The sequence below is a fragment of the Vigna umbellata genome, chromosome 4 (assembly GCF_029865625.1).
Source record: "Vigna umbellata cultivar VRB3 chromosome 4, Vumbellata_1.0, whole genome shotgun sequence".
NCBI lineage: Eukaryota > Viridiplantae > Streptophyta > Magnoliopsida > Fabales > Fabaceae > Vigna > Vigna umbellata.
The window spans coordinates 10,021,884-10,035,050 of NC_142168.1; the positions used below are offsets into that span (position 1 = coordinate 10,021,884).

The following is a 13,167-nucleotide window of genomic DNA, read 5'->3' on the forward strand; positions in this document are numbered from 1 at the left end:
GAACATCTTGGTTGTCGTCCTTTAAACATATATACGGTGGAAGCAATGAAATTGAGGTGGTGTTAGAGTGGAAGGTGCATTATTTTGAAGATGTGGTGGAGGGTTCTCAAGGGTGGCACCATCGTGGGGCAAGATTAATTAGAACTCATTAAGATTTGAAAAAACCAGCTTTCTTACTCTTAGTGTTGCTGCTCTGTTACTAATAATAACGTCTATCAAACCTATGCTCTCCCAATATCATTCACATAATTTTCTATCTTTATAATACTATAATAGTCGATGAAAACGTTTAAATAAGCATGATTTAAGGTAGTTTAATAAAATAAAAGTTGAATTGGTAAAATTTAATCACAATAGTATTGTAACTTATACTAAGTTATTTTATTTTAACTTTAATCTTCTTTTCTTCTTTTTATCAAATCAAATCTGAAATTTAATGTAAATTTATATGAATATTCTATAAATGTATCATAAATATACAATTCACGTAATATCACGTTATATGAACTGATATGATAAATAATATTTCTAAAATAAAATTAGAATGTATATAATCATAAATTAACATTTAGTAATTTAATCACATATTTTTATTAATAGAATATTTATTTCTTATAAGTTCGTAAGGCGATAAAAATGAGATGTTTTGAATAAAATAATAAGGCGAGAATAATAAATATTTATAATTGCATTTGCAATCTTAAGTACTTAATAGGAAAGAAAAGTTGTTTGGATAAAAAAATTGAAAAGCCTTTATTTTACTTATTTTAATGTTAAAAGTTGTAGAAATAATAAAATTATAATATTTTTCTACTATAGGTTTACTTTATATAATTTCATTTATTGAGCAATGTAAATATGACATACTTTTTATGTTAAAAATATGTATTTATCTTCTCTAAATATTTAAACGTGATGGCACTATTTTTTTAATTTTCCACTAAATTTTCGTTAACTTTTTAAAACATATTATCGATCTATATCTACATAATTATTTCCTAGCAAATGTAAGTGTTGCATTATATTTAAAAAATATTTTTCAAGTGAGGGAAAAATAAAGTTGTTAAGCTTATGTTTGGATTGCATCATGAATTTAGAAAAGTATAAGCTTATGTTTGGACTGCATCATGAATTTAGAAAAGTATAAGCTTGTGTTTGGACTGCATCATGAATTTAGAAAAGTATAAGCTTCTGTTTGGACTGCATCATGAATTTAAAAAGTAGAAGTGAGTTAATTTTTAAGAGAAAGAGAGGTTATTTTGGATTAAGAGAAATATGATAAGAAATTCATAAGAATAAAAGAAAGTTTGTAAAAATTTTTGAGTGATGAAATTACTTTAATAGATTAAACAAATATTTTAATTTAAAAAAATAATTTAATGTATTTTTTTAAAACGTAAATTAAAATTAAAACCAACTTTGAATTAAAATAAAATTACTATACAACTTTAATAAATAAAAAATAATATTTCAAAATAAATTTATATTAAAATAAGTATTTAGGCTGCATGTCCTGCAGTTCAGATCTAAAGGGTGTTTGTCTTTTTTTCTTTCTAAAGTAAAAGATCTTGAGTTATATTTATAAAGTTTCGTCTTTTTCAGAATTATTTTTCTTGTTAAAGAATTACCAAAATATACTTTGTTGCAAAGCTATGTTAGAGTAGCTAGTTTTAATTGATGAGAAATGAAAAGTTTAAAAGGTAATTTACTCTAGTAAAACAAAAAAATTTGTGCATTAGTACAAACGTTCTAAAAATAAAAGTATTTAATATGTAAAGTATATTTTAAACAAAACATATTAGAATATTTCAACTAAATATTTCTTTCACTTATTTATTTATAGTATAAACTGTGACATATAGATTAAAAATAATAAAACAAATATATACTTTTTAAATAATTTTTAAACTTCTTATTGAACTTTTATAAATAGTTGGATACTAGTGGATAAGTATTTTATTGATAAGTCTACTCTTATATTTTGATCCTTTTATATGCAGAAAAAAATGAATTACTAGGATTAATAAGCGACATAAGAATATGATTGGAAAATTTCAACTAAAATTATCTTAAATTTATATTTCTAAGTTGCTAAATAATCTAAATCGCTTCGTAAACCAACATATCAACATCAATAGAATGAACATATGACCCAAATTTATAAAGTTTCAATTATATAATACTTTATTACAATCGTATGTTTTATTTCATCGTATGGATCATCTTATCTTACTTTTTCATCTTTTTGTTCTCCCTACTTTTACAATTTTTTTTTTTTAAATTTAGAATGAATTTATGCCTACCTCCTATGTTGGAGTTATTGGTACATTGCAGACAACTTGACCGTTTGAAAGTGGTAAAGTGATTATATTTAAAATGAAAATTACAAACGGATGTGCTTGGTAGGGATGGCAAAAAAATCCGCGCCCGCGGATATCCGCGGATAAAATCCGCGACGGATAGTTGATACCCGCGGATATTTACTACCCGCAACCCGCGGGTAGCGGATATTTTAATACCCGCTTATAATCGGGTCGGGTGCGGATATTATACTATCCGTACCCGCGGATACCCGCTACCCGCAAAAAATAAAAATAAAAATTTAATTTATATTTTATTAAGTTAAATTTAATTAAAATTAACATTAATTTATATTTTACAATATTAAATTTAATTAAAATTTATATTTAATTTAATTTATATTATATTTTATATATTTTTTATAATTTTATTTAAATTTTATTTTATTAATTTATTAAAATATATATTTTTTTAATATTTGCGGGTATCCGTGGATATCCGCGGGTTTTAAAATACCCGCGGATATTTTTTAAGCGGATATCCGTGCGGGTAGCGGGTCGGGTAGCGGGTGAATTTTTTTTTGTCGGGTCGGGTTGCGGGTAGGCACTATCCGTGCCCGACCCGACCCGTTGCCATCCCTAGTGCTTGGTCGTGTTCTTTATGTAGGCAAATCAAAAAAGTGCCTTTGTGGGCACTCATTGTTCGGCCTTTAAAACTGGGCTCTATTCTTTAGTGTTCTTTTTACTAACTCACAATCTTAGTTAGTCCTACCTACTTTTAGGTAAATGATGAAGTTGATCTCGAATAAAATTTAATAATAATTTGATATGTGAGTAATTATTTTTTTATTGATTTATAATAAAGAAAAATATCAATACTTTCTTATCATTTGAGATATATACCAAAACAATCACCTACTTTATTATGTTGGTATTAACTTTATTGGTCGCCATATTACTTGGTTTATCGTAAGTGCTATTTTAGTTTTGTAATACCCTGAACACCATGTGTTGTGCCAGACTGTATAAGATGGTACCTATAGCTATGGAAGACAGGATCGAGGATGGTCAATTCGTCATAATCTTAAGTAGGTCGTGGTGCTTCTTTTCATCATTGCAAGCCTAACCTGCTTCAGATAATGGACGAAATCGGGTTCGTGTACGTGAGTGCATGTACCTTTCTGCTGTCAAATTTCTATGTCATAAAAATTGTATTTTTTAATACATGGCTCATTTTAAAATTTTAAACTATGTACATTTCACAATACAAAAGGATAAAGATAAAATCTTCCTGTATGTGACAGCAAGTAGACTTTGGATCCACAAGTTCTATTGAATTTTTCAATAGATTCCACTCGTAGTTTGTGAATAGTTCAACAGCAGTTGGTTTGATAATTATGATATGATTTGATGTTTATTTTTAGCGGATGAGAGTTTTTCAATATATGAAAAAAGAGCATGGAAGTTGGAGTGGAAATACACGTAAGAATAATTTTGCCAGCTTTAACAATGTCTTTGTTCGGTTTTCTTCTTAGTGTAAGGTAACCTACCGCTAAATGCATGTATATTACTTTAATCCTTTTATTATACATGGAAAGAAAAGCTTAAAAAGTTGGCCACAACCAAGTTTAGGTGCATATTATCAGAAAAAAGTTAGCTTCTAAGGGTACACTTTTTTTCTTGAGCAGTTTTCTTACATCTATTATATACATTCACACACCTCCGAATTTGTGAAAGTGTTCACTAAAATAGGTTCAGTGTCATGAACGTGAACATAGAAGTTGAACTTATATTGCTACTTTCTGAACCACCATTTTCCCACTATGTTTGGTCGACCATTTTTCCATTATAATTTGTGCTGTTTGCTTTCTTGTTACTTGGAAACATGTCAGTAACATATTCTTTTAAACATAATTACATTATATATTCGTTGAAATTTGTTAAAAGTTATAATTTTTTTTAATAAATTTGAATACATCTAGTTTTACCCGAAAATATGCAATTCCAGCAATTATTATTGTATTAATAAATAAGATTAAGACACTGATATTTTAGCGGAGTTATTAATAATCTTAAAAATGTGAGAAGAGTGGTGGTTAATCGGTCTGGTTGGTTACCGTATATGGTCCCATGTTTGTTTATTTTCCGGCGGCCTGGGGAATAATACGTTTATGAATTGACGGATAGAGTCTGTTAATATGTATCGATCGATTTGAAGCTTTATGGTATATGTGGCAAAGCACTTGATGGATATGGATTTGTGTAGGTGTATTATTGATGTTAAATTTGAGAATATTATGTGATATTAATCTCTTACACACACACAACCAGCTTGGGCGAGCATTCAATTAGCATTAATAGCATCCGATTTGTTGTCTGCATTGCATTTCATATGAAACTGACATTTCATTAATGTAGGATAAACACACTACACATTTTTGCATTATACATGGCTCATCATAACCCTCAAAGTTCATACATGGACAAACTAATAATACCATGGTGTAGTATGGCATTGATGATACTACATGTGGAACTTGAGATCCTCGATGACAAGACATTCAAGGTGACGTTGATTTGGGCGGTGTGGAAAACATTACACGGTTGTTTTCAAACCAAGCTTCGTTGGTCGGTTTTGGTTCCACTAACGCTTTGGCGTACCTTGAATGAAAGGGAGGATAGTGAAAATGGAAAACCAGGGTGTTCCGTGTCCCTAATCACGTTGTAAGACCATGCTGCTAAAACTGCCCCAGTAATTGGTCCAACAAAATATACCCAAAGTCCCTTGTAGGTTGATGTTGCAATTGCAGGACCTAATGTCCTTGCTGGGTTCATTGATCCCCCCGATATTGGTCTGTATACATGGACATCACAACAACAATAATTTTCAAAACATTTCCTTCTGTCATGCATGTATGTGCATATAGCCTTGCCAAATTGTGACTCTCCCTTTTTAACTTTATTTTTCCTGTGCTCATGCAATTCCTGTAACATAAAATTGTGTTTGTGCGTGTGTGTGTGTGAGTGAGGAACACTTTTTTTTTCCCTTTGACTTACCCGGCAACAATGCTTGATATGCTAACAGAACAACCTACTGCTACTCCTGATAGTTGTCCTGTCTGCCAAATTACAACATGTTAAGGTTAGGGACACCATCATGTTTGGATGCTGTAATTGAAAGTTGTAAAAAATTTACGCTGATTCTTACAGCGTTTGTGTCAGTGGCCACGGCCATGGAAATGAACACCATGGTGAAAGTAGTCACCATTTCCACGATCAGTGCTTGGATATGTGATCCAGCAGGTGTTGTTCCCCCAATTTCCTTTGATGGCTGGAAAAGCTCTCGCAATGTGTACGAAGCAGAAATGGATCCAGTGAGTTGAGCTACTACGTAAAATGGGACCTGCAACAAAACCATTCGATTATTTATTCATGGGTACAAAGTGTCAAATTGATCAAAAATGAGAAAAGGAATCTGATAGGAAGTTGAGAGTGTATGTAAGGAGGAGGAGAGGTTAGTTAACTGTTAAATTTATAAATTTTTTTTTACCCTATCGACCTTTATCTGCAAAGAATTTATTCTAAATTCAAGTACTACTTGTTGACCGTTTCTATTGTCATTCTTGTCATCTTGTGTCGGCTCCAAATTGAATTAAACCTATTAATTTTCTACTCAAATACAAATAATGCAGAGCTTACAAAATTTGAAATCATTGTGAAGTACAGGGGGAGGTATCTGTTCTTTTAATATAAACTATTTATCACGTTTTACTTAAAAATATCTTAAGAACGTTAGTTGAAGAATATCTAATATATCTTACTAAACATTCAGGATTAAAAACAGGGCATAAGGATTCTTTCACTATTTTTGTGTTAGTTCTGTAAACAATGAGTATCCGATCATTTATTCCGCGTTATTTGGGGGCAGAAGAGTGGTTCAAATCCATCACATATGGTATAGATTCATAAGGGATTTATGGACCACATTTATTGAACATTTCTGATTGTTTCTGGCTGCAAATACACACACATTACCGTGGGTCCACGGTGAGGCTTGAAATTGACCATTACTTCTTTTTTTCTCTTGGCTGAACCCTTTTGGTGATGACTTCAACCACACAGAGTCAGCTTGGTTTCAAGATCACTTGAATGAGATATTTCCCCCTTTTACTATTACAATTTCTTTTTTATATATTCCATGGTAAATTCGTTGAACCTTTTTAAATCAGTCTGGCCTGACAGATATTTCTATTACACCACAGCTTACAGAAAAAAATTATGAAGATCTTGTGAAGAGTTTAATAAAATACTCCCGAGATGAGATAGGATTAAATATATAATCTATGATATGATAAGAAGAAAAAACATATAAAAATAATGTGTATTATCAATGAGGTGTTCAGAGTAATGAAATGTTTATGCTTATCATTTTCTGATTATTTATACGCCAACCATAAGAAATAATATAATATTATTTATGTCACACCACCCGGTATATAGTTATTTTTAATCATTGTAGTCTGTTATTGTGTTAATTAGTACTGGTTTATGATTAATGAGGCCTTTCTATTGGAGAACATTTTGAAATAGAAGTTGTGGTGAGACCTGAATCTCTTGGTCAATCAAACCGATCAGTGTGCACTGTGCATTTGAAGATTTAATGTAATATTAACCATCAATTATTAGTGACAAAATTGGAGACAGGAATGACATATTTAGCTCAGCTACACAAGTTACACATGTTACGTGTAGGATGCAGAGTCTAAAAAATGAAATTAAACTAATAAATCAAGTATAAACTCCATTCCAGTTTAGAAACAGAGCTTTGGTGAAAACTGTATGGGAACCTGTCTAATTCCTCTTAAAGCAGTGATGAAGAACTAATATAAAAGACTTATTTTGCATTTTACAGTATCACAGAAGATATATTGGTTTTCTAAAACATTATTATTGGTAAGGATAACATATTCTCTAAAAGAAAAATCATAGAAACAGATATTTATAGATTAAACATTTTTTAAAAACGATAATGACAACAAAATTTGAATACTCAGGCGAATAGTCCATGTCAACTCTAATGAACTATTTTGAATTAATTAAATTAAACTAAGCTCAACATGCTCTTAATCAGCAATATTTTCAAACTGTAGTTACCAATCTCCGTCGAGATAGTAAAAAACAAGGAAAACAAACTCCGTCTTAACACATAATTGTGTCCATCGAGACGTGTGGAAACCAATATCAATGTTTAATGAATCCAGCATGGTGAAGAAGATTATTATATTATAGAAAGAACATAGTAAAATGAATTATTTTATAATTATAGGGACACGGTTGTCGAGAAAAACAAAAATCTCAATACGGACGCACCTGTGGCCACGGAAAATGCCTCGCGGCAGCAAAAGCAAGGGAAACCGCAGGGTTCATGTGTGCTCCAGAAATGTGTCCAATTGAGTAAATCATCACTGTGACGATGAGTCCTGCAGCAAGCGAAGCTGCGAGCTTTGACACTCTGCTCTCATCAATAACACTGAGACCCGCAGAACCACTTCCCACGAACACCAACAGAAACGTTCCGATAACCTCCGCAAACACCTGCCACATCCAATCCCTCCAAATTAATGATAATCGTAATCACATTTACAGCAACGAAAGTATGATATGATAAAGAGAAACGAAGATGGGTTAACTAACTGTTACCTTTCTGGAAAAACCAGGAGGGTAAGTTTGTGCGAGTCCTGAAAGAGCGGAAGGAGATGGTGATATCTCGGGGGTGCTTGGACTTGGAGCGTCGATGGTGGTGGTGACGAAGGTAAACGTGTTTTGGCTGGTACCTTCCATTGTTGGTTACTATGGACCAGGCTAGTATCTGAGAGAAGTGAAGTGTATGTTAGCTATCTATGATAGAAGTGGATGATAATCGGTCCTTTTATAATGCCAGAAATGCGAGTACCTCTTGGTTCATGTATTCCACATGGTGAGTAAGTAGGTGTGAGAAATAAAAATTCCTAAAGAGTAGACCGTGAAATTGGGTGACACTTCGATTACGTCACTCACCTTCAATGGGCTTTCCCAGCTTCAATGTCGCCCTATATGGTTAACCAATAACAACTTTTCATCATTTTTAATTTCACATGATTTTACTTTATTTATTTTAAAAAAGGTTTGAGTTTGAGAAAGTTGGCGACTTGTTTATTATTAATTTATTTTATTTTATTTTTGGATACGACGTAGAGGGGAACTAAACCACGGGTTAGTGATATTTATTTTAATAAAATAATGGGGAAGTCGTGGACAATAGTATCCTTTTCGAACAACGTTTGGAGAGAAGATACAACAAGGAAACAGAGGAAACAGAGCAGAAAGAAAGGAACATGCATCCCGACAAAACTGTTTTAGCGTTTTAAGTTTTTTTCAGTTAGAGTAGAATTTATTATGATAACTAACACCCAAACAAATGACAAATCTGATTAAAGTAAAAGTTTCATTATGGTTGAAAACTATAACTCCTACTGTAACTACTCTTAAACTTTTTCATCTTTACATAATACGAATGTATAAATCATAAAAACATTAGAATATATAAGATTCATAGTCACTCACTTCACTTTAGTATTCATATGTTTTGCTTTTAATATAATAATGAAAAGAAAAGAACAATTCAATCATTTGAACCTCAATAATGATTGAGATGATTAAATAAATATATTTAAATTTTATTGATCGTCACGTGTTTCTTAAAGAGAAATTGTCATTAATATGTAAATAGCCTTTTACTTTTTACTCTTTTTTGTAAATTCAAACAAAAACCATCTCTTAATTCTCTCAAGATTAATTACATATTAATTTTTATTTTTCATAAATAAAAAAATAAATGTAATAATTAATAAATATCAAACACATCCCTGGTCTATCCCAACTATTAACTAAGTAATGACAACTACTCTTTATTTGTCCTAAGATAAATGACAATTTCTTTTTCAAATTTTCCCAACATATTAGGACCATTATTTTCTTGCATATAACGTTGAAGAATGTTCAAAGATAAATAATGAATTCTCTAATTTTTTTTCCATAAGATGTTGCTAATATGTGTTATAAGAATTTTTTGAATGAGAATACAACTACAAGAAAACCATGCTTTACTTATTAATTATTACCAATGGAAACAAATTCGTAGATAAATTTAGCATTATATATGAATATTACCAATTGATTTGTAATTTATATTCAAATTGAATATTATCTATTGATTGTAATTGGTAAGTAAACTAAACATTATATATGAGTATTTTTATTATATTTATCTGTAATTACGTTTCTACTTTTATTTACTTGTTGTTTATACATTATTTAATTAACTATCTACATTTTCAGATTCTATTAAAAACATCTATGTAAATTTACAATATGAATAGGTTATTTACATATTAGTTCAGTACCATATTACTTATAGATTCAATTATTATTCATAAATTCACTAATCAAATCTATATGTAAATACTTACTGATTTTTAAGTAAGATCCATATATGTAAAATCTATAAGTAATTATTATCTATAAGAGATTTATTTAAAGATTTTTTTGTCATAGATAATTCATGCATAAATCATAATTAACAATAGATTTGACTCTTACCTACGAAATTTTGAAATCAGGTAATTAGCATCTTTAACACTAGTTAATATGTAAATAATAAAAATTATAATTATAATAATATCTAACAAACATAATCTATAATAAAATTTTAAAACTCGTTTTAATTTAATTAAACAGGTTTGAATGGTAAAATTACAGTAATCACTAAGTATAATAAAATGATAAATTTTAACATTATAATAATAATTGAACTAAACTATAATAAAATTAAATATAAAAGTAAATTAAGAACTAACCTGGATGCAAAGAGGGACGTGGTGGCGCCAGAGAAATGGTACGAGAAAGATGTTAGAATGGATAATGTGTTAATGTTTTTATAAGTTATGCTTAATACAAGTATTTTGAAGACGTGTGTTTATTGTTCTCTATTTTGTGTTTGTTTGTGTTCAGGTTTACTTATAGATTTATAGTGTGTAAATATGTTTTAAATAAAGTATCTTTAATCTTGTTTTATTATGATTATATTATATATTAACTCAAATATTAATTAGTTTTGTGTGATTGTTTGATTTTCTCTTGAGGTTGTACTTGATAGTAAGTAGATGTTATAGTCTCATGAGATGTTTAAATTTGAGTTGGTTCAAGAAATAAATGAGTGAGTATTAATTTGAAGTCAATCTAATTTGAAATTATTACAACTATTAACACGTAAATCAATTGATTTGAAATTATTACAACTGTTAACAAAATTATTTTGAAACATATTCTATCAAAATTGTAGATTCAAAATAATATTGAAATACATTTATATAACATTATGAAATTAAATTTGAACTAAAATTTCAATAGAAATGATACTAATATGGTATTCCAATTCATACAATAAAATTTTCATAATATATATATATATATATATATATATATATATATATATATATATTTCAATTTCAATCATCATCAAGTTAACGTAAACATGATTAATTGTTAGCCTAAATTTTGATCTATTAAAGTTCGCACTATTGCATAATTGACTTTTAATGTCCCCCCATAGACGTCCTTCCATCAAAGCTCCAACGTAAATAATTGATCGGTGGCATAATCGTAAATATGTGAAATTCTAGACGTCCATTGTGGGAGGGGACGGACGTCTATAATATTATAGACACTAGTAAAAAATGTGGTTTTTAATTCGCTATATAGGCTTCGGTTATGTGAGAACCGAAGCGTATAAGGATTTATACATCGTTTAATGTAAGAGCTGAGGTAAAATAATGATATGGCACCGGTTAATTCAAGACCCGAGGCATATACCACTACCCAGTTCAGAAAAAAGGCCCTTTTGCCTCGGGTGACTAGGCAACCGAGGCCTATACCTCTCCACTTTATTCAGACTTAACCTAATCCGCGCTTCTCCTTCCTTTATTCTCCCATTTTTCCTCTGCGCGTGCTTCTTCTTCCTCCTGCTCTCCGCGTGCCAGTGCTCGACCCATTGGTGCCCCGCCTCGCTGCTGCTGCCTGTGGTGCTTCGTCCAACGACTCCACTCTTTCGCCGCCGTTGAGCCTCCGCCGTTGCTGCTTCCGCACTGCTGCCTCCGCCGGAAATAGAAAAGGGCCAAGCCGCTCCAGATCCGCCGTTGTTGCTTCCTCACTGCTGCCTCTGCCGGTGATAACTTTTTGGCAAGTATACCAAATCGTTCCAAGTAATATAGAGTAAGTTCAAAGTATCGTCTCCCAAGGGACTTGTGCAACATAGGACAATTCTTCCTTTTATAACTCAATTAGACATCAAAGTGTACAAAACAACACAAGAAAATCTTTTTTGGTATTTTTATCAAACAGTTGGTGTGCAAGAAATTTATATTTAAATGAAACTTCGTTGGAATTGGGTTTCATGAATCATATGAAGATAAAACTCTGTTCAATATATCATTACTTCATTCAAACATTCACATCAAGGCATACTAGTCCTAATCCCTTAGTAACTAGTTCTAAATTAATATATTAAAATGCTAATCCCTTAGTCAATTTAACATACAATTTGCATTAAGTCCGATGTTAAGAATGATCAAGTTATTGAGTCTATCCCTAGATCCCAAATCACTTAAGTGCTCTATCTACGTTCGTTCATGTTCAAAGTTACTTTCCAGTAATCAAAGACATTAAAAGAAGTTATATTTTCATACAATGATAATAAATTCAAGAAAGAGCATATGAACAAACAACGATATATTGAGCAGGAAAATTACAGTGAGTTCATTACATCCAATCCCAACGAAAGAGAAATTTAACTACTCCTAATCATCTAAAACGTACACATTTGAAGCAATCCCTTGCAACAATGGTGTCTTGATGCCTTGAAGTAGTCTCCGGAAGTTCCTGAGATGTTTTCGTTTCTTTCTTTTGTCTGGAACTTCTGTTCGAAGAGAATGTTTCTGTCGCTCTGTCACATCTTTTAAAGCCACTTAAATTCATTAATTCGCTTAGCGCACATGTATTGGTGCGCTATGCGAATTTTGTGTAACCGCTGCCTCTCAACTGATGTTATTCGCACAGCGCACAAGTAATGGTGCGCTATGCGAATTTCCATTTCCTGGCAGTGCGAATTTTGGCTTTCGCTTTGCGAAAATTGGCTGACAGAATCTAAATAATACACCATTCCCTGTACAATATTTTACATAACAATCTACTACCTATTACAACTTTTCAATGAGGAACAACATCAATAATTACAAGATTGAGTTCATTTATAAGTATAAAAACAACTCTTTTTCACACTTATCAGCCGGAAATAGAAAAGGGCCAAGCCGCTCCAGATGCAGATCCGCCGCTCCAGATGCAGATCCGCCGCTCCAGATGCAGATCCGCCGTTCCAGATGCAGATCCGCCGCTCCAGATGCAGATCCGCCGCTCCAGATGCAAATCCGCCGCTCCAGATCCGCCGTTGCTGCTTCCGCACTGCTGCCTCCGCCATTCCAGGTCGGCGAGATCCGCCGCTCCAGATGCAGATCCGCCGCTCCAGATGCAGATCCGCCGTTCCAGATGCAGATCCACCGTTCCAGATGCAGATCCGCCGCTCCAGATGCAGATCCGCCGCTCCAGATGCAGATCCGCCGCTCCAGATCCGCCGTTGCTGCTTCCGCACTGCTGCCTCCGCCATTCCAGGTCGGCGAGATCCACCGCTCCAGATCGGAGCCCTCCGTCGTCTCCGCCGCGACGCTTGTCGTCAAACTCCTCACCGCCAGTCGCTGCTACCCTCTAACCCCTTCGA

At 32.2% G+C, this 13,167-nt stretch overlaps 1 protein-coding gene across 2 annotated transcripts; it reads right to left on the reverse strand.

The window, feature by feature from the left end:
- Nucleotides 1-4,686: 4,686 nt before the first annotated feature.
- On the reverse strand, nt 4,687-8,392 carry LOC124831529 (aquaporin NIP2-1-like). 2 transcript variants are annotated; one of them, XM_088114624.1, is made up of 6 exons: nt 8,254-8,392; nt 8,001-8,169; nt 7,671-7,895; nt 5,509-5,703; nt 5,358-5,419; nt 4,687-5,154 (listed from the first exon to the last, which is right to left on the reverse strand). In XM_088114624.1, exons 2-6 carry the CDS (start codon nt 8,139-8,141, stop codon nt 4,911-4,913), a joined length of 867 nt encoding a protein of 288 aa, XP_087970750.1. In that variant the 5' UTR covers nt 8,142-8,169; nt 8,254-8,392; the 3' UTR covers nt 4,687-4,910. The 2 variants fall into 2 exon arrangements, with proteins under 2 accessions (XP_087970750.1, XP_047161499.1); XM_047305543.2 differs by lacking the exon at nt 8,254-8,392 and having other exon boundaries at nt 8,001-8,228.
- Between the last annotated feature and the right edge of the window lie 4,775 nt (nt 8,393-13,167).

What these genes read in the sequence shown, in the direction of transcription:
- LOC124831529 (XM_088114624.1), bottom strand. Translation starts at nt 8,141, where the DNA reads ATGGAAGGTACCAGCCAAAACACGTTTACCTTCGTCACCACCACCATC. An exon ending in CTCCTGGTTTTTCCAGAAAG is followed by an intron (nt 7,896 to 8,000) that starts GTAACAGTTAGT and finishes TGGATGTGGCAG; the next exon opens with GTGTTTGCGGAGGTTATCGG. An exon ending in TGGCCACTGACACAAACGCT is followed by an intron (nt 5,420 to 5,508) that starts GTAAGAATCAGC and finishes GTAATTTGGCAG; the next exon opens with ACAGGACAACTATCAGGAGT.